Source organism: Engraulis encrasicolus, chromosome 5 (genome assembly GCF_034702125.1).
Source record: "Engraulis encrasicolus isolate BLACKSEA-1 chromosome 5, IST_EnEncr_1.0, whole genome shotgun sequence".
In the NCBI taxonomy this organism is placed as follows: Eukaryota; Metazoa; Chordata; class Actinopteri; order Clupeiformes; family Engraulidae; genus Engraulis; species Engraulis encrasicolus.
This window is the reverse complement of record NC_085861.1, coordinates 40,396,576-40,423,565: the sequence shown is the minus strand read 5'-3', so window position 1 is coordinate 40,423,565 and position 26,990 is coordinate 40,396,576. Positions and strand designations below refer to the sequence as shown.

The following is a 26,990-nucleotide window of genomic DNA, read 5'->3' as shown; positions in this document are numbered from 1 at the left end:
CGCATCACTCAACCAAAACAATTGTTGGATAGCATCTTTATGCCTTGGATTGGACAGCGGAAATATACATTTTGGGATTATTGGTAGCCTACTACGATGCTGTGGTTTAGGCTATTATGAATTTTGGAGACGTTTGTTCTGAGGAGACATTATTATTTATTTATTTTTTTAAATAATAACAACGTAGACATTCTGATTATAGAAACATTCCAACATAGGGTAAAATTTGTCAACAAGTAGGCCTATGGTTGTCCATTCTTTATTATTCCCTCTGATTTTCCTCATTCTCCCTTTTCATGTAGGCTAAATAAACCATTAAATTATTCTGAAAATTGTTTTTTATGGGTAATAAAATAGTAACTACAAATGCTTCAGTCAAACGCGGGAAATATACAAGGGCAGACACCTTTAAGGTACACACATCCTTCTGAGTCTCAATAAACAAACAGTTGTGAGTCGAGGAACGCTCTGGACCTGTAGACCTCCTACATCTACAGCGCGCACACATGGCTCTTGTTAATGGGGCGGTAGCAGTCCACGTGAGTCAGTACTAGGGATTGCCTCAGCGTTCCACGAGCCACCAGCACCACACAGTACTGTACTGGAAGGGCTGGCCCTAAGGGCTGAAGGAACAAGCCCTCTAGTTTATTCTGGCACACAACATCCCCGCCAGCCCATCTCCCCTTCTCAGCATGTCTGCTCTCATGACGACTTCGAGGGAAAATGAAGAACGTCTCTGACCACTGTATGTATTGCAAGTTCTTTTCCACCATAACAAGGCTATGGGATGGCTGTAGTCATATTAACCTCGCATATTTTCTGTTTTGTTTTTTAAAAAAAACTTGCCTTTGGACGCGCGTGTCTTACTTTGTGCTTGCTCGGCATCCACTTGCGCACGGGTAGATTTTAACAACTTGAGTGTTGTATGTTGTGCATCTGGACGGATGTGTTGAATCTTCTAGGCAGCAGACATTAGATGGAACTCAATAATTTGTGGAAGTCTGCCTTAACATTTTTGTTGGCAGCGTTTTTTCCTGTGCTATGTTCTTTCCTCCACTAAAAGTTTGTAGTTTAGTAGGCTATCTAGGCATACTGATAGCACATGATCAATTTACATTTTAAAGGATTTATTCCAGTTTATGGACAAAAACAGAATGGACCCACTTTACTCTCAAGAATAGCCTACTTCTCTATCATTACCCAGTTATTCTTTTTTGTATTATTATTGTTGTGAAGATAAGGATCATACTCTTTCCACGAATGAAGACCTGCTGCATTCCTACTTGCGCCACCACTGATCAACCTAGCCTAGTCAACATCGGTGAAGGAAATTGATGTGAAAATAAAGTGTGACATGACAACCCTTAATATATTTTGCTGAACAGGTTGCTCACATTTTTATGAAACAGGTTTATATTACATGTCAACAAATTCCTAGTTGTCTGTCGTGAGGTTGACTGTTGGGGGGAAAAAAAACAGAAAACTGACAAGTGAAAAACTAAAGTAAACTTGGTGCCAATTCTTTTGCTTCAAAAGAATGCAGCTATCTGCCTCTGCAATGTTCCACTGCTGCACGAGACAGAAGAGGATGGATAGAATTGGCAACAATGTTGTTTCTTTATATACCATATCAACTTCCTTGGTTTATATAGCCTATAAATGATTAGTTTTTGAGTTTGTCTCTAACTGACATGACAAGTTGCATAGTTGATACTGAGGCATATATGCCATAAACAACTAAGCAACTTGTCATGTAAGTTAGCTCCCTGGCTGAGACCCGCACTGGAAAAACAGGAAGTTGCCTCAGGTACAATATACAAATCAAAACAAATATGACCTAGTTTGCTTTGAATATGATTCTGCTCTTACACACAGATACAGTAAGAGCATGTGTTTATTCTACAAGGATCAGCGCCTGTGGTCCATGGAAAAATAAGTTGCAACAATGTGACCCAAGTGAAAACTTTGCATGCGAACAGTTGGACATCAGCAAGTTAATCATAAAGCGAGACCTTATTGTTCCTTTACTTCTTGGGATCACGTTTTGCATGGTCATGTATTGACGTACTGTACAGTACAGTATTAATGGACTATGTCATAGCAGTGTTAGATGCACTTGGGTGTGAAAACAAATTTAGGCAGCAGCATGACCGTTTCCCGGAGTGGAGCAGCCTCTAGTTGTGAAGCAAGCCTTGCGTCGTGCAAGAAGACTCAAGCTGTGCTTACTTGGCAACTCCTCCACACACTGCTGTGACAACACACCTGCTGTGGGGCTGCTCCCCACCTTGGTGCAGAAGACCTACAGATTAGGAAAGCGTACTTTCTTTGGTTTTAATCTAGACACAAAAGGAAGGTGGGACAGCGCTTGCCTAATGGGTTATACGTACAGTTGGTCTTGGGGTGAGAGGGTTGCGGTTCAAATCTCATCCATATACCCCATTTGTGCTCTCTCCCTACACACCCTCATCCATAGTTGAGGTGCACTTGAGTAGTTGATCTAGCTGCAGTCACCACATTGCTTCAGATACTGTCATCAATATGCTGTATTGGAAGGAATTAGACGTTTCTCTAGATAAAAGCATCAGCAAAGTATAGGCCTAATAACAATGTAATAATGACATAACTAATAGGCGAGTATCAGGTGAAGTAAGGTGGGGTACTGTTGTTCAGAGTAGGCCTAGTCTTTGGGAACAAGCTGTTGGTATGATAACAAACAAGGCATTGGCCTGTGGAGGGAACAGCAAATTCACCCACAACTATTTGACTGGAAATGGCAAGGTTTAAATTAAATTTGAGTTTACCATTTACACAGTCAAGACCTGGGACAAATAAAGCTCAAAGCGCATTGGAGGAAGGCGGCTTCATGTTATCAGCAATTTGAAAAGTAATTGTCATGAGACTCCAGGCTATTAACTTCGCCTCGCACAGGGAAAAAAAACACAGAAGGGAGAAAAAATGGCTGCCATTCAAGCACCCCAACCTGTTGAGTTTTCCACTGGCCGTAGGTAGAGAAGAATGGGAACTATTCATCAGAAGGGGATATCATGTCCCGTGGTGATGAGGAGTGCACTTTTCTACTTCTAGTGTGTGTGTGTGTGTGTGTGTGTGTGTGTGTGTGTGTGTGTGTGTGTGTGTGTGTGTGTGTGTGTGTGTGTGTGTGTGTGTGTGTGTGTGTGTGTGTGTGTGTTGGGAGGCATGTTTTCCAGTTGTCTATGTAGAGAAAGAAGAGGACAGGAGGCTTTGTTTGGCCCGTAATGAGTCCAAATGATATTTGTGTTGGTGATGCCATGGTGACGAGAAATGGGATGACTGACGGGAAGGAACGAGAAACTTTTTTTGAAAACCTCCACTTGGTTTTGTAGACTCCTTCATCTAAACTTCCGAGAAAAATATTACAAGATAAAGTGACTTTGCATGCATGTGTTTGCAGCAGCAGGGGTCTTAGTTAGGCGTGTTTTTATCCTTGCCGAGTCTTGTGGAGAAGACAAACGGCTGGTCGTCTCGTGCGGAGAGCGCAAACGGCAGAGGCGTGCATTACAAAGTAGTTTTCCACTTCTTTCTCTCTGGGTGTGGCACTGTTGGACAAGCCCTTGTGTAGTACCCATGGCTGCTGCTCCTTATGATGGACTTCAAAACAAAGCAGAGGGGCGGGGGTGGGGAGAGTCAAAGCATGTGACACTAAGTTAACGTGTACTGTAACTCTGTTGTGAATCCCAAAACATAATTTAACTACTGATATTGAAAGTTACGTATGTGCTGTAGGCCTACGCTTTACTCTGCCTACTAGTGCACTCCCTTTTGTAGGCCTACGCAAAGGCCTACTTTAATGTTTGAATTACAAATCATGCCAGTACATGCCTTTTCAAAAAATACCGCTGATTTTATGCATTTACTTTACCTTCCACTACTGTTACCTTTTTGAACTCGGTGCAAGGGCCTATTTGCCCACATTCCTCTTCTCCACTACACCACTGAATAAAGTGAAAAATCACATGCAAATAGGGTCCTTTGTGACAGGAATGTTGCTCCGGCATATTCATCACGCTCGTGTCTGGTGTCAAAACCCAGAGTGAGGGCCATCAAATGCAGAAGAATTCCTCTTGAGCATGAACTCTTTCTCTGTGCAATAGGAAGCACTCGTGCACACACACACACACACACACACACACACACACACACACACACACACACACACACACACACACACACACACACACACACACACACACACACACACACACACACACACACACACCATTATCAGAATAATATTTGACTGGCCAACTATTTTTCTACACTTCTACAGATATGAAGTGTCAGCAAGATGTTACCAAGCTGATGTCTGTGACAGAGATGCCTTTATATGGAACTCCTCAGGTGTGAGCTCTGGTCTACTATTTTAATTTACTATTTTCTGTGACTTCCGGACGTGGCACACACAGTTGCAGCGACTCCTTTCTCTCCCAACTCGCAGTGTTTATTTGTGTTTACCTAGATTAGTCTATGTCTGCATGGGAAAGCAAGAAACGTAATTTCAAATTCTTTGTATGACCAGTGCATGTAAAGAAATTGACAATAAAACCAAATTGACTTGACTTAACACAGAGAGTGCATGGACATGTCAAAGCCTGGTGTGTGCGTGCGTGTGTGCACACACGTGCCGCTGTGGCTGTGGCTGTAGCTGTAGCTGTGGCCTTGGTATGTGTCTGTGTGTAAGATCAGCTGCCTTTGAGAGTGGCAGTGGTAGTGGCTGTGGTATGTTTCCCCGTCCTCTCCTGTTATCTGATAGGCCTGAGTAAACTTTCTCACCTCCACCCTCCTTTATTGTAAACCACATACCATACTGATTATTAGCAATATGCCAGCTGGCTAAATCTTACACAATTAGATTAGATTAGATAACTTTTATTGGTTCCTAACCCAGGGGTAGATTTGAACAATGGACTACACACACTATGCTTTTCCAAGATTTAGCCTATTGGAAAAAATATTCTACCAACCAACAACTAGCCTACCACACACACACACACAGAGCTGCGTTCAATAGAAATTGTGAGTGGGCGATATTGAAACACCTCCATTGTTTTGACTTATCGCTGTATCATTGAATCTTATTTACCTGCGCAAATAGGGCCCTTACCTCAACCCAGAGTCCTTGATCGTAGGTGTTAATAGAAGACATATGTACTCTGTCTGTCTTTCTGTCTGTCATTCTCTTCTCTCTCTCTCTCTCTCTCTCTCTCTCTCTCTCTCTCTCTCTCTCTCTCTCTCTCTCTCTCTCTCTGCTCCCACATTCCTGGGCTTAGCTGCCACTTCACCGGCTCCTCAGTAGTGAGTTGGGTAACATGCAAGAATATCTAGGAGACGCGGGCCATTGTCTGGTATTTGCATCTACTTTGTGTGCAGACAGGGCCCCACTCACATTCCTGTGTGTGTGTCTGCGTGTGTCTCTATGTGTGTGTTTATTTGTTTGTGTGTGAGTGTGTGTGTGTGTGTGTGTTTATTTGTTTGTGTGTGTGTTTATTTGTGGTGTGTGTGTGTGTGTGTGTGTGTGTGTGTGTGTGTGTGTGTGTGTGTGTGTGTGTGTGTGTGTGTGTGTGGCCTCAGCGCTGCTCATTTTCATATGGCACAGTGTGTAGCTGTCCTGTCACCCCGATGCCCCGTTGTCTCCTCTGCCCCTCACAAAGCACACTCTGTGCCCGTAAACAGGAAAATGCTTCACAGCTGGATTCACATGTAGTGGGACGCTTCTCCTGTGTGTGTGTGTGTGTGTGTGTGTGTGTGTGTGTGTGTGTGTGTGTGTGTGTGTGTGTCTGTGTCTGTGTCTGTGTCTGTGTGTCTGTGTGTGCGTGTGCGTGTGTGCACACAAGTTAAGATATGGGTCTTACCCCTCTTCGTCTGGGCCCATTGTCAAAACAGGATTAGGACTATTAATATTACTGCCAACAGTGAAAATCGGAAGTGACTCTCAGATACCGGTGTTGTGCTGTGTGCAAACCTCTATCCTCGGGCACCTTTGCACTGTACAGTATTAAATGGCTGCTCGGTCATGGGAAGTCTCCTGTTCCCCAGTGTTTAAACGTGACTCATGTTCCTCAACATGCCTACACATGCCCCCATGATAAAGGGGAGAGGAGGCCCTGTGTTGTTTGCCATGCTTCAGAGCAGTGTTGCCAGATTGGGTGGTGTCCCGCCCAATTGGGCTGCTTAGGATGGCTGTCTGCGGGTAAAAATGGCACTTAGCAGAAGAAAATGCCCAATTTCTGGCCATAGAAATCAATAGTATTGTGTGGGATATAGTGCTTCCAGGCAAGTTTTGAGCATTTTCTGGGCTGGAAATCATCAGCCTCATCTGGCAACCCTACTTCAGAGTGGCAGTACAGTACCACTTGTGCTGTACTGAAACGCCAGTACGTCTGTTCTTGCTGTTCCTGGAAACTGGGTTTCAACTCAAGAACACAGAGTTTCTCAATGAGAAGGAGTGTTGTTACACAGACTGACAGACAGGCAGAAGCATAGATCAAAATGGATTGATGTATACAATACATGGATAGAGTAAAAAGAAAAATCCTTGAATTTGTTCTCACTTGTTTGTGATTAAGCAGGAAGTTGCAATGCTATTGCCTACTGGTTCACATTTCATGAACACAGAGGAAAAGGCGGTCAGCCATGGTATGGTATTCAGTTTCCTGTAAGCCTAAGTTCTTATGTTTTTGTACTGGCTTATTAGAAAGACAGACAGACCGACAGACAGGTAAATTGATTGATTGATTGATTGATTGATTGATTGATTGATTGATTGATTGATTGATTGATTGATGGTAGGAATAGATGAAGACATAGGACATCGTTATTTCTTCTTTTTTATTTACTATAACAACCTAATAGATAAACCCACCCTCAAATTTCTACATTTCTATCCACAACGACACAGACCCAAAAGTTAACAAACCCCATCCATAAAATTAACTTTGAGACAGCAATGACAAGCAGAGGCGTCCTCAGACCAGCCTAAGTATCCTCGCTCGGACGCAAATACCACATACTTGCCACCAATCCCACAGATGGCCTCCTTCTTCTCAGCGCTCTCGACATGGTACATGGTGGGCGCAGAAATGCCTAGGCCACTGGGGCCTTTGTCTCCCTTCCTCAGCCCACTTGCTCACTGCGGCCACAACAATGCCCGCCACTGTCTCCCTCTGACTCAAGGCCTGGATGGGACTGGGACTAGGAGCTGTGAGCTGGGGATCTGGGTTCTGGTGATAGTGATGGTGATGGTGATGAGTGGTGAAAGTATTATTTATTTGTCGGAGGCTGATGAATGACGGTCAGTTAAGGGGGGAGGGTGGCGTAGCGGAAGGGCAGAGGGAATATGAGATAAGCCCATTGCCACAACAAGTGTCAGGGCTGTGAATGGCGTTGGGTTGACTGACTGGCCTCTCTCTGGATGGCTCTGTAACTTTGCATAACATCCATTTGTCTCTCTCGCTGACCATGCAAGTAGACACACTCCCACTGAAGTTACAGTACATAGGCTACTACATGCAGCCATGCAAAAATAAATGGCCGTGGCTAACTGTGTAGGCTTGTAGGGCAAGGAAGAATCGCACACCGATGAGCTCCCTTTTTTTAATCCATCTTTATTTTTGTAAAATTTAAAAAGGAATGGGATGTGTGTAAGATCTGACTGGGATACATGTTTAGGCTTCACATGGTGAGCATGTAGACGTAACCTGTCACTCTGGCTATGACCTCAAACAAACATCAGTACCTTATCTGTGGGGGGTTAAAGTGTCATGGGGTGAAGGGGGAAGACCAGATGTTTTGGGGACTGAGATTGTTCTACATGCTTTAAGACTTACGGGGACTCTACACCAACCTGTACCTCTTCCCAGAGGGCAGGAGACAGTTTGTGTGCGGGGTGGCTTGTGTTCTTGGTAGTCATCAGTGTTTTGCGGGTGAGGCGGGCGGTGTAAGTAGACTATTTAGAGTCATTAATGCACCTACTATCAAGACTACTCATGAAGTAGAGAGTTTACTTAGCGAAAACATGAAAACATTTGGCTACTACAACAGGGCCAGCCGAACCATAAGCTCTCAAACGCGCAAGTTACTATAACAGAATCCCTCTGGTGCTACCCGGGGGAGTGTCCACTGCGGGTGACGTCGGCACGGTGTGTTCGTGGAGCAAACTGTGTCCGATCAATGTTAAAGGGTGGCACAATTAGAATTGATGTTAAAGGGTGGCACAATAGGCTTGAAATTTTGAATGGTAGTAAATGGGCATTTTTAGCTAAATCTGGGAAAGTGCAAAGGGAACTGGAGCATTCTTACAAATGATGCTCTTAACTAGTTTTGACCAAAAACACACTTTTCAAGGATTTTGCTAAAATAGCCCATCCACTGCCATTCAAAATTTCAAGCATATTGTGCAACCCTTTAACATTAACCAAATTTGATGAGATTTTACACAGACATTATGTTAATCCAAAGGAACAATTCTGCCAAAGCAGAGCAGGATTTTCAGACGTTGGGGCGTTTGATGCACCCTACTGACCAGTTGCTTTCTGAGGGGACATACAAATAAATTATTACCCCAAAGATATGTCTAGAAAATGTGACATGAAGTAGGGATTGAAATGAGTATTGATCTATTTGTGAACATAGTGTCAGCATTGACTTGACTTCCTCTCCTCCCTCCTTGTCTTTTCTTTTATCTTCTTTCCTCTGTAATCACCTACTCTCTTCTCTTCTCTCCCTTTGCATTCTTTTCCCCAACTTTTTTCTGCTCCTTCATACTCTCTGATTCCCTCCCTTCGATTCCTCTCTTCCCAATTCTTTCCATCCTTTTCCTCTCCTCTCCTCTGCACTCCTCTCCTCTTCTCTCATCCTTATCTCCTCTCCTCTCCTCTCCTGCTCTTACTCATCCCCCTCTCCTCTCCTCTCCTCTCCTCTCCTCTCCTCTCCTCTCCTGCAGTGTTTCCCATCTGGCGAGGGGCCCGGGTGCCCCAGGCCTGGAGCTGGCGTCTCGGTGGGGCGATATGGGAGGCGGGGGGCCTGGATGGCGGAGAGCGGGCCCCGGGGGGCTTTGACTGCCCCGTGTGGTGTGTGCTGTGCCGCGGGGGCCGGGAGTGGCTGCAGGACGCCTGCCAGAGGGGCCGCGGAGCCTTCCGGCTGCCCACCGCCATGCTCAGCTTCAGGCTACCACAGCTCTTCGACATGCACCAGGTGCCCAAGGTGAGTGGAGACCGATGAGACACATTGTAAAGCACAGACTGATTGAGACTAGGGGTGTAAATAATGACTGACGAGACACATTCTGAAATACAGACTGATTGATTTGAGACACATGTATGGAGAACATCAAGGGAGAGATTAAGAGACGCACAGAGAGAATACACACACACACACACACACACACACACACACACACACACACACACACACACACACACACACACACACACACACACACACACACACACACACACACACACACACACCAACACAAACAATAAGATTGTCACACAGAGTTTCTATTGATTCATAGTTACAACATTACAACAGCTGCATGAGACACAAGCAGAAGCAATACAACAAAGAAAAAAAACTAGTACAACCTGCAAGCAAAAAAGGTGAGGTTTTAGTGTGCTCATCATGATTAACTGAACTTACGAATACGGCAACATCCCAGAACTTCAGAGTAATAGGATTATAATACGTTGAGAATCTTGGCTATTTCTTGTATCGTCAGATCCCCAGTTTGGGACCCCAAAAGGTCTGGGTTCGAGTTCCAGAGGGGCAACTCTACGCGCCTTTTGCTACACACATTATAATAATAACAGTATGTTATCATATCACTGTTTTCCGTGTGTCCTGCTGAAAATGTGTTAGTCAAGGTGGTGGGTGGGTATGCTGGTGTCAGAGGCATGCCGCCATCATCATTAGAAATACATCATTAGAATGTTGTGCAGTTTCACATGAAATATGAATAAAACTAAATAGCTTATTCAATTATTTGGAAAAGCAACTTAAGACATTAGATTAGATTGCAGCCACACATTTTTTAATCTTTTCTGGGGTTCTAGTCAAGGTGCTAGGTGTCTGTTATTAAATAGCCGCCTTAGCGGTACTGGGGAAACCCTGCTGTTTTGATAGTTCCAGGCATGAATGTGCCACACAGCAGATCTGACTAGAGATATGGATGCAGGCTTTACAGGTTTCTTGCATGATAAGATAGTTTCCTTTTTTGTTAGCTTATGGTATTGTAGGTTTTGTACTGCAAAGGGGAGAAACTGAAAGAGAGTGTCGGTGTGTGTTTGTGCTCGTGTGTGTGTGTGTGTGTGTGTCTGTGTAGTACTGTGCATGCATGCTTTAGTGTGTTAGCCTGCATTCATGTATGCAAGGTAACTGATCTGACATTCTCTGTACTCTGTGGTATTACAGGTATTTTAGCGCCATTTCATGCCAAGCTTATGTTCCCGCACAGAATACCTGACCAACATTAATCCGCAAGTTAATTCACTAGACAGTGTATTACATAAGGGTTTCATGAGCAATAGTTTTGGAAGTCTGAGTTGTTCTTAAGATTTGCATGGATTTGAATTACAGCAAATCCACTAATAAAGCACTCTTTTGCAAAGCTCTCGTCTTGCAGACTTGGCATAACTGGGGCAGCTGGCTAAGGTTCTGGTCCTTGGCGCGTAATGGCCACTTCAACTGTCCCACCTCACTCTTATTTCTCAATCAGCTTGTTCCTACCTTACAAAGCTGCGTAATAAATTACCAATTACCTCCTTGAAACGACAATAATTACAACCACCACTGCCTCACTGATGGTAAAGCAAACAACTTAGCAACTTGTCTTTCTCTTCTGTGTGAATTCACTTCAAACTAACAGCGCAACTACAAAGTACCTGGTTTGAAGTAGAGTAAACTTTAAAAAATATCCTGCATCATACTGCTGAACTTTTTAAAAGTTGGTTAACAACTTTTTTTCAAGTTTATACTGTTTTTTTTTTCCTCATCCCATACATCAAAGACATAAAGTACTTTCTCAGAAAAACACAACCGCAAATGCAGTTATAGTTCATGTAGATGTGCTGTATGGTCAGGATCTGTTACACATAAGCAAGTGTTCAGGGAGGATCGCATCATCTTATAGTTAATGTAAATGTGAGTGTATGACTAACATGTTACACACACAGCTATTCAGGGAGGCTGGCATCATTTAACTGTGTATGACCGTTATATATTAAACACACACACACACATGCACAGATGGCATCATCTTGTAGTTAATGTCAAGTCAAGTCAAGTCAAGTCAAGTTGGTTTTATTGTCAATTTCTTTACATGCACTGGTCATACAAAGAATTTGAAATTACGTTTCTTGCTTTCCCATGCAGACATAGACTAATCTAGGTAAGGACATAGACAGTATAGACATAGACAGTACTCATACATGGACATAAGACAGTATTGACATAGACAGTACTCATACAGACATTTAAAGTGCAAGACTGGACAACAGAAGATTTGTAGAGAACATACATTAAGAGGAGGTATTTTGTTGTGCTTTTTCTAAAAGTCCTTTATAGCGTTCTGACATAGTAATAGTACACACACACACACACACACACACACACACACACACACACTCACACACACACACACACACACACACACACACACACACACACACACACACACACACACACACACACACACACACGTGTTCAGGGAGGATGGCATCATGTTATAGTTAATGTAACTATGTATGACCATATTGCATTACACACATACACAGGTCTTCAGGGGAGAATGGCATCATGTGACTGTGTGTGACCGTAACATGTTTCACACACACATACTGTGTGTGATTGTAATGTGTTACATATACTGTACACACAGGTGTTCAGGGAAGATGGCATCATCTCCGGCTACCGGCACCCCAGAAGCTCTGCCTTGGACTGCATCCTCAGCAGCTTCCAGATGACCAATGAGACGGTCAATATCTGGACCCACTTCCTGCCAACGTGGTGAGCATTTATTACCTGACTCTTACCCTCTGGAAAGGGAACGTCCCCCGCGTGTAGTTGGTGAACGCAGCCAGATGACGTAAGTCAAGTTAGAGAATTTATGCAGTATTAGCATCTACAGCACTTCCTTCCTACTTGTTGAAAGTTAGCATCACTTTTAAAACATTGTCTTCCCTACTTGAGAATAATTAAATAAGTAAGAATAGTATTCCCTCTCTAGATGGTTAGTGTAATGTTAGAGCCCATTATGTGTGTGTAGTTATTTGCCATATTGTTTTGTTGATTGTCGCCTCTTTGTGCAGATAGCCCTGCTGGCCCTTTCACTCTTTGCTGGAAAGACTCAGCTACATCATACCAGCATTGCTATGACATTACCAAGCATATTAAGTAACACATTAACCCATTGTGCCCTGGAGCGACATATACGCTGCATTCAAGTATTTGAGATTTGAGCTGTTTTCTTGAAAATGTGGGTATGTTACAGCTGAATGAGCACATTCTAGTGCAAAATACAGGCTAGCTAGCTTTGAAATGCAACTTATTTCATGTTTTTATGTGCTTCGGAGGCTGAGATATTTAGGTTTTAATAGGGAGAGGGCACCTTTTCCCAAAAAGGACTTGGGCTAAAATGGGTTAAGACATGGTCATTGCAATTTTGGTGACAATAAGGTTACAACAAAGGCTCTGCGCAAAGGGTTAACAATAACTTCCTGTTGTTAATACTCCCTGTACCTTCCCCTTCCTCCTTCACCTCCTTCCCCAGGTATTTCTTACAGTGTTGGTGTTGCAGCCTACTCTTCGCGAAACAGAACATGTCTTATCTCTTGAGTGTTGAATTAACTCTTGAAGTGTTGAAGTAACTCTGAATGTGTTACTATTGTGCAGGTATTTTCTGTGGCGCTTCAGCCTGCTGTGCTCCATGCTGAGTTTCCTGACGGACAGCTACACGTGGCCGCTGCTGGTCTACATGGTGGTCATCTGCCTGTATCCCTTCACCTCCAGCTGTGCCCACACCTTCAGCACCATGTCCCCCGAGGCCTGCCACATATGCTACTTCTTCGACTACGGGGCCCTCAGCCTCTACAGCCTGGGTAGGTACACTAATGGGGGCCCTAGAACACATCATAGTACATATTACCAGTACTCAGAGGTGTCAGTACTGGGTTGGGCAGTAGAACATGTGAGTGAGTTAACATACAGGCAGACGCCTCAGTCAGCACAATTTCTTGCCTGCCCTCTCCAGGGTCCAGTAATGTCGAATCACCGTAAATCCATCCATGACATTGTACGTTGGCTGTAGTAATGCTATCCCTGAGCCACGAGTCCATAAAGTACTGAAGTCGTTACGGTCTGTCATACTGCACCGAAGATGCTAGTTCATCAACTTTGTCGACTATGCTGCCGTGCAATACTAGAACGCAGTAACTCAAAATGGTCGAAAAAATGTTTATATCGGAAATCGGTTCTAAACTACCTCATTTGTCTTGTGTCCAAAAATGGTGGTCCAACACCGTCCCGTTTTGGAGAAAACTCATTTTGAAAGTGCAAAAATGACCCAAAAAAGGTTAAACAAAAACGCAGTAAGTCGACGAGTTACTGCTGCACGTTCCAATGGGACTGGTTTGGGAGTAGACAGTAATACAAGCTAAGAACGCAGTAACTCATGCAGTAACTCCATTTTGTGACAGTAATACCAGCCAAGAACGCAGTAACTCTGATTTTTGTGGCAAAAAGACACATAAATGTTGTTTTTTTGGTTTTTTTTTTTTTGTGTGCATTAAATTTCTATCCTAAACAAGCATTACCAGGAAGTGTCACCACCAATTTACAGACAACACAGTTGTCGCGCCATATGGAAAACTTTGAAGCCTTTTTTCTCAGTTTGCCGTTTTCAGAGTTACTGCGTTCTAAGATTGTAGGGCAGTATGGAGAGCACGTTTCCCATAATCACAGACCGGAGGACAGGTTTGTGCTTCCTGACACTGTTCCGCACCTTTACTGAACTCCGGAAGCCTCTTTTTCTCCGCTTTGTCTATCTATCTATGATCTATCAATGATAAGCAACATGTTCAAGGTGTGTACATGTTTGGGCTACTGTGGCTAATGTCGTTTGTTTTGTGGAGTGGATGTAACCGTTTTGAAATACAATGTCTCGGAGTGGCTGACCATTTTGAAGTACAATGTCTCGAAGTGGCCGACATTGTGTTCTATACCGAGGGAGAGTTGTACTGCATGAAGGATGACTTCTCAAACTGGAAACGTATTATAGTACATACAGTATTACCAGGACTCTAAATTAAACATTTTCGTCACCAAAATGGCTAGAAGATGTTTATCTTACCAGCTAAACACACACACTAATGGGTCCAATGAGATCATTGAGAGTCTTCTCAGAGGTATCAGTCCGGGACATGTGTTCCACTTACCTATAGCAAATATGTTTTGTTTTTGCGAATCCTAATAGTTAGCTACAGTACTTTCAGTTACAATGGCCGCACAATATCCATGTTGAAAAGCCAGGATTGGTCTCTGGAGTCATTTGGACTTTCGTATGTCTAACGCCAACTTCGTGCTTGGACTTTTAGTCTTGCATGGAAATCAATGGACTGTTTTGAATTCCTTAGGGCCACTTTCTAATATACGGAGCTGGGTTGAAGTACCATAACATTTACTTTTCTCATGCACCTTGCAAGGTGTTGTTGCAGGCTGCGTATTTCTAAACAGAGAGCTGAGCAATGTTAAGCTGTGGCTTTGGAAAGTGTAAGCTAGCTCCTGGAAAGTATGCTCGAGGTTTAGCCATGGAAACCCAGATCCTGTCATGGCCACTGCCACCATGTGTGTGTGCGCGTGTGTCTGTGCGTGCGTGCGCGCGTGTGTGCGCGTGCGCGCGTGTGTGCGCGTGCGCGCGTGTGCACGCTTGTGTGTATTCACATGCTCGCAAACATGTGGATACACACCGGAACGCACATGTTTACGTGTATGTGGATTCACTCATGCATCAGTATCATGCATTATTGATCCATCAGCTTGAGTGTGTGTCTATATGTGTGTTGCTTTTTTATGCTCCACCACAACCACAGTGCGTGTGTGTGTGTGTTTGTGCATGTGTGTGTTTTTGTGCATGTGTGTGTGCATTCATGTGTTCGTGCATGCATGTGTTTGTGCATGTGTATGTGTATGTTCGTGCATGTGTGTGTTTTTGCATGTGTGTGTTCATGCATGTGTGTTTTAGGGGTCGACCGATACAGGTTTTTTAATGGCCGATGCGATACCGATTTTTTTTTCATCACCCTTGGCCGATACCCGATTTCCGATACCCGATATTTGGGGCCGATATGGGTAAAAAAAAAAGGTTAAAAAATGACAAATTTTCCAGGTCTCAAGTTAAAAATAAACATTCCTTTAACATTATCAAATTGAGGTAGAACTTGTAACATTTAAACACCCACTCTAACAATCAAGTAATGTCTAACAATCAAGTAATAAAACAATTGTGTCTTGGTGCTTTAAAAAAAACCTGAATGACATAAAATAATACATATTGCGTATCGGCCAAAACCACACGCGTATCGGCCGATACAGATGCACTTAAAATATGCAAATATCGGCCCGATACCGATATAAATATCGGTCTATCCTTAGTGTGTTTGCATGAATCTGTGTGCATGGAGTAATTCATACATCAGCGAGCCTGCCCGTGTGTGTGTGTGTGTGTGTGTGTGTGTACAGTATGTATGTTGCCTTTTTGCACTGCACCACCACCACACCACCACCACGGCTGACCTGGCTGGGCTGGAACGGGCGTACCGTGCCGTATGGAGGAGACGCCGACACGGCCTCAGCCAGAAGAAAAGGGGTGCCTGGGGAACAGTCAGGGTATTGTGTAGCTCCAGCCAGCACCCAGCTTCAAAGCAGAGGAGAGGGGAAGTCAAGCCAGCCCCTCACCAGCACCTCCTCCTCCTCCTCCTCCTCCTCCTCCTCCCCCTCCTCCTCCTCCTCCTGCAGACCAGAGCAGAGCAGAGAAAAAGGAAACTGGGGAAAGTTCAGAGGATTAAAAGAGCAAAAGCCCCGGCCCCTGTCTTTTGAACATTGTTTGGAGTATCAGCACCAATGGCTGGACCTGGAGTCTCCGCTCAGCCCCGCTTGCAATGCAAGGAGCTCTCTTGGTCTCTTTTGATCTCCTCCGTCCTCCTCTGTGCTCTTGTCTCTGTTCACACGCACGTAGGCTTAGCCCCACAGATCAGATCGGGGCCGACTGGAGGCCTGCAGCTTGGCTGGGGCTCATTATCTCCATCATGAATGCGGCGATGAGCTGCGAAGAAATCAGAGAGAGACCACTTGGGTTGTTTTTCTCATGCTGACCTAGTGCTCCTATAGCAATAACTATAACACCATGCTGTGTTACTGTGGTCACTCATCCGTGACTCAGATTATTACAAATGGTCAGGAGTACTGATGCATGTATCTGTGTCTGAAAGATCACTCACTTGGCATTGCTGTGGGAAGTAGTGAAAGGACTATATGAGATCTCGTAAACTGATGCATTCAAATGCTGCAGATATGGATCACTGCATATCAGGAGACGAAGAATTCAGCTGATAAAACACGATGATGCATTTCAAACAGACTAGTAACTGGTTGTAAGAAAGGTTATATTGTAACATCATGGCTTTAACATTACACAATAGGATGAAATGGGTCAATGCTCTGGAATTCAGGTGGCGGGACTGTATGAGGAAGATTAGTGCTAATATGTGCTTCCAGTGTTCATGTGTACTCCACGTAACTTTAAGCTCTACTGTACTGGGATATGTTTCTCAAAAGTGTAGTTGGTAGCCAGTTAGTAACTTGGGTAGTTGCCAATGGGAAATTACATTGCAAACAACCCAGTAGCTAACAAAGTTAGCAACTATGGTTTCGAGAAATGCCCCACTGTGCAGTAGGAGCGTACAGAAATTTTGTGAGAGATCATCATGCATGTAGGAGATCTCCATCAGATTAGTGTCTCCTCCAAGCAGGGAACTGTATGAACTCTGGAACCCCTGTTAGTCGTAATGATGAGGCCTGCAGCCAAATGCGAGAGTGTCCTTGTCTGTAATAGCGACACATAGGCTGTTTGCCAACAGCTAAAAAGCCATGTGTCAGATGCCATTAGTGAAAAGTCCATGTTTTCTCAATTTTTGTCTCATGGATTGCTCATTTAAATAATTATTGAGTCATTACACACCAGTTGAACAAAGCATGCACTTGCGTCTCAAAAAATTATAATAATATTACTCTGTGTTCCTCAGATACACCCCCCCCCCCCTTACAATAAAACAATCTGTAATTTGTGCAGGATATCACTTAACTTAAAAGGGGATTTCAATCCTTTCTTTTTAATGTCTGAGGAACACCCAGTAAATTTTCCAACATGTTTTGAGCTTGGAGCTTGGAGATTTGTTCAATTGGAATGGCCCTATTGTGTAGCCATTTTAGTGACTGTACAATAAGTGGCATATTGATTATCAAACATGCTCATATTTACAATATTTTGTTTTCTGTTTTCACATTTGTGTTGTTTAGGTTGTGCCATTGCTTATGCATCCTACGTGATGCCAGAGCCGTGGGTGAACAGCTGGCTGCATCAGCATTTCATCCCCATCGCCATCGGCAACTCCCTCTTCTGCACCAGCATGTCATGCTACTCCAGGTGAGGACGCCTCCTCCCCAAACGCACACCTAATAACAGTACAGTAAAGTAGAGGCCTTATTTTCATTCAGAAGGAAATTAAGGTATCCAGCAGCATACACAAAAGCACCATTATAATGTACAGTGACACTATGGGCTTTTGACATGCTCAAACAGCTGTTCAGATACCAGGCTAAGTCAAATATTGATCTCTTAAATTACCACTAACAATGCATTTAAATGGGTTAGTAACAGCACTTTATGGTTTGTCCTGTTATCTGTTGTCTATATGTTGTTGACTTGCTGCACACTTACAGTTTTTCTCGATTGCTTACACACAATTTTCGGAATCAGTTCTCGAATTCTCAAAACTCTACGTACACACAAATCTCCAAACCTCACACACAACCGGCAAAACTCTTCACTACCTCTGAAAAATGCACGTCTTGTCTCAAAGCAATGTACTCTCTTCTAAAAAAAGGTCATTTTGTTCTCAAATGACACACACACAGTCATTTTAATACACTCTTATGTGAACCATTGAACACTAATATGCACAAGGTAAAACTCTATACTCAACTTGACACACAGTAGAAACTTATTTTCTTCAGTGCTCTACTTACTAAAGTGGTTATTTTTCTGTAGTAAAATACTGAAATATTGCTTTTATACTTTTATATTTTACATATTTTTCTGACATTTAAAAAATTGCACTAATGTATTGTAAAATATTGAGTAACCACATGAAAGTGATCTCCTGTATAACATATTTTGGAGTTCAAAAACTAAATAAATGTGTTTTCTCACTGCATAAACTCATGTTTTCATCAATATCATATGCAATGTGTGTCCTTATGGGGTGATGATTTCAGATTGTAAAGCGGTATGAAGAGAGTTTGCCCATGTGATGAGGAAGTGAACATAGTATGGCGGTTGATTTTAGGATTTTGAATGACAGTGTGTTCAATGCGACAACCAGGGATTTCCTTCATGAAAATTGTGTGTAATCCAGATAATTGTGTGTAGTGGTTTGAAAATAGTGTGTTTTAAAACTGAAATATGAGTGTAAAGAAGGAATTGTGTTTAGTGTTCAGTGACATTGGTTAGGGGAGTTGGGAAATGGGTGAGATGTTCCGAGAATTGTGTGTGAAGTACCACAAATTGTGTGGAAGCAATCGAGCAAAACTGTAATTGCCCCTTTGGGGACAATAAAATTGAAACTTGAACTTGAACTTGAGTACTACACCACACCATTTTAGTTTCACATTCCCTGAAGCAAATGTGTCGCCAGGAACTGTAAAATGGGTGCACTCAGACACCATCAGGTGAACTCAGCCATAACAGACTTTAACCTGTTTGATTGGCTGTTTTAAACTAATAACGAAACAGTTATAGTTTTTCTCGATTACTTCCACACAGTTCCTGGTACTTCACACACAATTCTCGGAACATCTCACCCATTTCCCAACTCCCCTAACCAATGTCACCGAACACTAAGCACAATTCCTTCTTTCCACTCACATTTCAGTTTTAAAACACACTCTTTTCAAGCCACTACACACAATTATCTGGATTACACCCAATTTTCATGAAGAAAATCCCTGGTTGTCGCATTGAACACACTGTCATTCAAAATACTAAAATCAACTGCCATACTATGTTCACTTCCTCATCACATGGGCAAACTCTCTTCATACCGGTTTACATTCTGAAATCATCACCCCATAAGGACACACATTGCATGTGATATTGATGAAAACATGAGTGGATGCAGTGAGAAAACACATTTGTTTAGTTTTTGAACTCCAAAATCTGTTACAAGAGATCACTTTCATGTGGTTACCCAATATTTTACAATAAATGAGTGCAATGTTTTTAATGTCAGAAAAATATGTAAAATATATACACATCTGTGTACTCCGAGTCTAAAAACAATATTTCAGTATTTTACTACAGGAAATATCCTCTTTAGTAAGTAGAACATTGAAGAAAATAAGTTTCTACTGTGTGTCAAGTTGAGTATAGAGTTTTACCTTGTGCATTTTAGTGTTCAATGGTTCATATAAGAGTGTATTAAAATGACTGTTTGTGTGTGTCATTTGAGAACAAAATTACCTTTTTAGAAGAGAGTACATTGTTTTGAGACAAGACGTGCATTTTTCAGAGGTAGTGAGGAGTTTTGCCCGTTGTGTGTGAGGTTTGGAGATTTGTGTGTAGAGTTTTGAGAATTCGAGAACTGATTCCGAAAATTGTGTGTAAGCAATCGAGAAAAACTGTAATCAATAAATGCTGACCCTCTGATAAGTTTGGCCTCATTGAGAAGTGGATGGGCACAGGCTCACCAGACCCACCCATAGCTATGTCTATCCCTCCACGTTTGTCCTATTCGTACCCAAACATGCACAATATACAATATCTAATTTATTGTACTGTATGTAATTTATGTAGGTCTGCCATTTTCTGAGATGACTGTGCCATGTCAGTTTAAGATTCGTCTTAAAGTCCAATGTCGATCAGGTCCTCATTAACAAGAGGGCAAAATGATATTACATAACAACAAATCTCTCTCACGTGGATCTGCTTTGATTTTCTGTCCCTGCGAAGTATGCAGTGCCCCTAAGAAAAGACAGTGGGGCCTCGGAAACAATGGATCCCAGAGGCTGAATGAGTTGTTTTTTTTGCCTTCTTTGTTTTCTAATAGGTTCCTCGAGGTGCCCTTCCCACACAGAAGTAAAATCCTGCGCCTGTGGGCTTTTGTGTTTCCATTCCTCTTTGACAACATTCCTTTGTTCTACAGAGTAAGTGACAAAAAATATTAAATGTCAAATCTCTTACCATGTCACAGTATGCTTTACACTTTATGCTAAATACTGTGTTGTGTGTTTGTCTTAAGAAAACAAAGAACTGTACTTACAGTATAGAGGTAGCTATATTGTATTTCACATTACAGTGTTTCTCGATTGATTCCACACAATTTCTGGTACTTCACACACAATTCTCGGAACATCTCACCCATTTCCCAACTCCCCTAACCAATGTCACTGAACACTAAGCACAATTCCTTCTTTACCCTCACATTTCAGTTTTAAAACACACTTGTTCAAACCACTACACACAATTATCTCGATTACACACAATTTTCATGAAGAAAATCCCTGGTTGTCGCATTGAACACACTGTCATTCAAAACACTAAAATCAACTGCCATACAATGTTCACTTCCTCATCACATGGTCAAACTCTCTTCATACCGGTTTACAATCTGAAATCATCACCCCATAAGGACACACATTGCATGTGATATTGATGAAAACATGAGTGGATGCAGTGAGAAAACACATTTGTTTAGTTTTTGAACTCTAAAATACGTTATACAAGAGATCAATTTCATGTGGTTACCCAATATTTTACAATACAGTTTTTCTCGATTGCTTACACACATTTTTCGGAATCAGTTCTCGAATTCTCAAAACTCTACACACAAATCTCCAAACCTCACACACAACGGGCAAAACTCCTCACTACCTCTGAAAAATGCACGTCTTGTCTCAAAACAATGTACTCTCTTCTAAAAAAGTCATTTTGTTATCGAATGACACACACACAAGCAGTCATTTTAATACACTCTTATGTGAACCATTGGACACTAATATAGGTAAAACTCTATACTCAACTTGAAACACAGTAGAAACTTATTTTCTTCAGTGTTCTACTTACTAAAGAGGGTATTTTTCTGTAGTAAAATACTGAAATATTGTTTTTAGACTCGGAGTACACAGATGTGTATATATTTTACATATTTTTCTGACATTTAAAAAAATGCACTAATTTATTGTAAAATATTGGGTAACCACATGAAAGTGATGTCTTGTATAACATATTTTTGAGTTCAAAAACTAAACCAATGTGTTTTCTCACTGCATCCACTCACGTTTTCATCAATATCACATGCAATGTGTGTCCTTCATGGTTCCCTCTCTCTTGCTCTCTCGGCTTGTTGCTTCCTGACAGTCTCACCCGCCATTTGAAATTAACTCCATTTTATAGACAGATGTAGTGCACAGGGGGTAACGCTGCTATCTCACTCCGGAGGAGGCAGGGGCAGTCCGTTACGATATAGTATATTTATAAAATAGGCTATAAAATAGGCCTAATGATAAAAAAGCAGCCTGAACTAAAATGAAAAATTAATTTAAAAAAATAGAGACGCGCGCACTTTCTACATGGTTCATTTTTGTTTTCATTGCATTGTGGTGGTAGGCACACAAGTTTGATAAAATATAAAAATAATAGGCTAATAAAATAGGCAGACTAAACTAAATGTCTGCCCAGTTATACGAAAGGTCTGCATGGGTTGAACGTAACGTCCTTAGGTCTTCTACGAAAAATCCTCAGGTACTGCACGAAACGCCCCATGCCTTCTACGAATGGTCCAACGTTTTGTTCGAATGGTCCCCTCTCAACAATTCATTAGACGAATCGTCTCGAATTCCCTTATGGGGTGATGATTTCAGATTGTAAACCGGTATGAAGAGAGTTTGCCCATGTGATGAGGAAGTGAACTTAGTATGGCAGTTGATTTTAGTATTTTGAATGACAGTGTGTTCAATGCGACAACCAGGGTTTTTCTTCATGAAAATTGTGTGTAATCCAGAGAATTGTGTGTAGTGGTTTGAAAAGAGTGTGTTTTAAAACTGAAATGTGAGTGTAAAGAAGGAATTGTGTTTAGTGTTCAGTGACATTGGTTAGGGGAGTTGGGTAATGGGTGAGATGTTCAGAGAATTGTGTGTGAAGTACCAGAAATTGTGTGTAAGCAATCGAGAAAAACTGTAAATTAGTGCAATGTTTTTAAATTTCAGAAAAATATGTAAAATATATTTTTTGCCACACATCTGTGTACTCTGATTCTAAAAAAAATATTTCAGTATTTTATTACAGAAAAATACCCTCTTTAGTAAGTAAAAACCTGAAGAAAATAAGTTTCTACTGTGTGTCAAGTTGAGTATACAGTTTTACCTTGTGCATATTATTGTTCAGTGGTTCACATAAGAGTGTATTAAAATGACTGCTTATGTGTGTCATTTGAGAACAAAATTACCATTTTAGAAGAGAGTACACTGTTTTGAGACAAGACGTGCATTTTTCAGAGGAAGTGTGGAGTTTTGCCCGTTGTGCGTGAGGTTTGGAGATTTGTGTGTAGAGTTTTGAGAATTCGAGAACTGATTCCAAAAATTGTGTGTAAGCAATCGAGAAAAACTGTAATACTGCATAGGCAGTCACAGTTCTCGCTAACCCCAATGTTTATGTGTGCCTGTGTGTGCGCCTGTGTGTGTGTGTGTGTGTGTGTGTGTGTGTGTGTGTGTGTGTGTGTGTGTGTGTGTGTGTGTGTGTGTGTGTGTGTGTGTGTGTGTGTGTGTGTGTGTTTGCGCGCATGTGTGCAGCTGTTGCTATGTCTGGGGGGTGGCTGCAGGTATACGGAGGCTGTTTCTAGTCACCTCTACCACCTCCTCTTTGCCTTCCTCACCTGCTTCCTCTTCGCCTCACACCTGCCAGAGAGGCTCGCACCCGGACGCTTCGACTACTTCGGTACAGTACACATCATTTTCGTTTTCATCAAGCCCCTCTCTGCATGTTGATTAATATCATCCTCACAAGACTTCTTGTTATTTTCTTTGCAACATAATTCTGTACTGTAGGTGGCAGTACAGCAAGATTTAACTGAACTCATCACTCAATGTTCATTTTGAAATCAAATGCATAAATAGATTCTTTGTCACTTTTTATACACTTAATTACACTAAGACAGTATTATAATGATAATAGTGTTATGATTTTTAAATAAAGTATAATTTATTTATTTATTTTTATTTTTTTGAAGATTTTTTTGTGCTTTATTTGAGATAGGATAGTGACAGAGGGACAGGAAACGAGTGGGGAGAGAGAGACGGGGAAGGACTGGCAAATGACCCGGGCCGGAATCGAACCCGGGTCGCCGGCGTAGTAAGATAGTGCCCTACCGTTAGGCCATGGTAGGGCCAATGAAGTATAATTTATTGAAATTAAACTACTATGCAGTATAATTATAGTATTACTATTAAATTATGCTATTACTACACTATAAAAAAACAATGGTGGATGTAAAAATATGTCGAAATTCAAGAAATCATCATGACCTCCTCCATCTAAACCCACCTCCACTTCCTTGTCCTCGGTCTCCTCCCAGGCCACAGCCACCAGCTGTTCCACATCTGCGCGGTGGTGGGCACCCACTTCCAGATGGAGGCGGTGCTGGCCGACATGGCGTCCCGGCGCGGGTGGCTGGTCTCCCAGGGGGCCATGCCCTCCTTCCTGGGCACGGTGGGTGCCCTGGTCCTCAGCGTGCTGCTCAACGTGGGCATCATCGGCCTCTTCAGCGCCAGCCTGCTGCGGGCACCGCACCTCAGTACCCAAAGCTCCAGCAACGGCACCTCGGTCACCGCTGCATCAACATCATCAACATCATCATCATCAGTCTCGCCCACATCCTCCTCCTCTTCACCCGCCTCCTGCTGCTGCTGCCCAAACACAGGCATCTCACCGTCTCCCTCTGCTGAGCTGAAGGAAGAGTAAAAGTGAGGCGGAGGAAGGAGACTTTTTTGTTTGTTTGTTTGTTTGTTTTTGTGCTAACACCTGGTTGGAGCTCACTTGAAGAAGATCCGGCAGAAGAGAGTGGCCTGTTCTTTTGACAAGCTCAACAGGTGTTGCTTTGAAAATATTGTGTGTCGAGAAATAATTTCTCTGAGCATATTTTTTGTTAGCGCATACGCATATCTTTTGCTATTGTTTTTAATCAGTTGTCGCAAGGAAGAAAAAGGTTCACGATTAACATTCTAAAACAGCTGAAAGCCCAGACATTGCATATGGCTTTTTTATTATTGTCTCCTGATAACATGAGAAGCTTTTGAAGCTTTTGCACCACTAAAAGTTACTTTTTTAAAAGTTACTATTTTGGTGAAGCTCTGGGATGAATGAAGCCATTTTGTACATTAACGTCCTCACCCCAATGTGCCTTGGCTAGAACTGCATGTCTTATAGGTTGCAGAAATGTGCTGTAGGTGGCAGTACAATGCTGAAATAAGCTCACGCATCACTCATACTGGATCTCAACTGGAAATCTCATCACTAGATTTATTCAGGGATATGACATACTCATATTATTTAGTTTTGCATTAACATTAATGTAGACTTTAAATCTATATACGGTCTTAAACATCTGTTATATGACGTAAACGTATATCACCGTAAGTAATAGAATAATACATGTAAGCTTACCTAAGAATACTTTTTTATAGGCACACACTGTACAAGCGCACCTGTAATTTAAATAATTCTTCAAGCCATTATATAGGGGTGTTCTCTCTCAGTTGTCCCCATGATCTCCTATAGGGGTGTGGTTTAGCAGGAATAGCATTTGGAATTCATGTGAATTTATCTAAATAATTCTCTTTTTTTATTAGTGCTATGGCCTTGTCACACAGTGTTGCATCATTGTTAAGTCACTCTGCCCAAGGTGTCTTTTTCTTTATATCACATTTACATCCACTAACTTGAAGCCCGTTTGTGGTTTGATGGAAAGAAGAAGAAAAAAATCACACACACATAGTCTACCTGTATCAACTAATCCTCATTATTATTGTGCTGTTAGGTATACCAAATAACACCTGTGGTGCCCTGTTGGTTTTCATTGGGGTGTCTTTTATACGTATAGGATGACTTCTTTTGTTTGTTTCTTGCCTGATTGCTTTCTGTTTTCCAGACCAGCATTCGATTGAAAATCAGATTTGTTTCTGTTGTGTGCTCAGTCATACCCACAGTGTGAACGTGTTCTGCATCGTGTGTCGGGGTGTGTGTAGGTGCTGTAGTATTGTTGTGTTCATTGCAGGTTTATGGCATACAATACTAGTTTTATGTTTACATTTTAACAGTTCAAAATCTTTTTTTGTTTTGTGAAGGTCCGGGTGGTGAGGTTGGTTTGTATTTATTCCTGGTCATTGTATTTACTGCCATCCTGACATTTTGTTATTGTGAGTGAGAGTATTGTATATGTGTTCTGAGTGGTTCACGTCTTTCAATGCACATGGAAGAGCACGTACACACTCATTAACACACCTATGGCAAGAGCTATGGCACACACATTTCTAAAATGACACTGATTCCCATGTAATGTAAAGACTTTTGTATGCACGTTTTGTAAACATTATTTGCCTTCTTTTTATATGCGTTAGGTTTTCCTCACGTAAAATGTAGGTCCCTCTCTAAAACATGGGATGTAAAGAAAAGACAGCACTTTGGCTTTATTCAATCCCAAATCAATTGAGATATTTTGTAATGGTATGGCTCTGAGGGTTAAGTAAGTGATTGCAGGGTATGTGTGGGATATGTTTTCTGAGACTGTTAAAAAAAAGATATCTACAGTAGCCATAGAATGTTGACACACCACATGCACACTTCATTTCTATCATCCTCTTCTGCCATAATATGTGGCAAACGTTCGTCTGGGCGCTGTTGAATCCAAGGCTGACCAGGGTAGCAGACATGGTGTAGAGAGAAGGGGCTTTTGTATAACCAAGGTTTGGGTCCAAATAGGGTAACGAAGCGATCAATCTGTTTTTGTATTGTTTTTTTGTAAAGGAAACCTACAGGTACTTTCTTCTTTCAAAAGGCCCTAGTGTGTTTTTTTCTCGATTGACTGAAAATGTGTCAAACACCAGATTGTTACAACAGAACTGTGTGTGTTAGCAAATTCCTGTTTTGCAGTGTAATGGTTTATGAAACGTTGTGTTTTTCAACTCCTGAATTCAGCTTGCCTTTGTTCTACTCTTGTCAAAACCAAGATGCGGGGCAACTTTTCCTCTGAATTGCATGTTACTTGGATGGAACAGATGCTTTCCATTTGGATCTGTGAAGGCGTCTCTGCTAAATATCTTTAAAAAGCCATTGTCAAGTGTTTGTTTTTGTATGCACTTAAATTGTTAACACATTGTTGGGAGTGTAATCACCTTTTAATACATTTTGTAATAAAATAAGACTCACCATTATTGCTATTGGTCTTTGTGTTATCTGTCAGAACCTTGTTGAACTCAGACAACTGGGTAGACAATCTTATAACATTCCATCTTATGGTATGGCAAATAATTTTGTTCCTAAAAAACTGTAAACGGCTTCTTTCCATAGCCTACACCATCATACTAAACTGATACTTTTGCTTTAAACATGTAGGAACCAAAATATTGAAATAGAA

At 41.9% G+C, this 26,990-nt stretch overlaps 1 protein-coding gene across 1 annotated transcript; it reads left to right on the top strand.

Moving 5' to 3' along the window:
* The first annotated feature begins 216 nt into the window (after window positions 1-216).
* Window positions 217-24,340, top strand: paqr6 (progestin and adipoQ receptor family member VI). Its single transcript, XM_063199365.1, has 8 exons — window positions 217-745; window positions 8,978-9,237; window positions 11,912-12,039; window positions 12,925-13,130; window positions 17,605-17,731; window positions 20,412-20,508; window positions 23,152-23,296; window positions 23,934-24,340. Exons 1-8 carry the CDS (start codon window positions 724-726, stop codon window positions 24,317-24,319), a joined length of 1,371 nt encoding a protein of 456 aa, XP_063055435.1. The 5' UTR covers window positions 217-723; the 3' UTR covers window positions 24,320-24,340.
* Window positions 24,341-26,990: the final 2,650 nt, after the last annotated feature.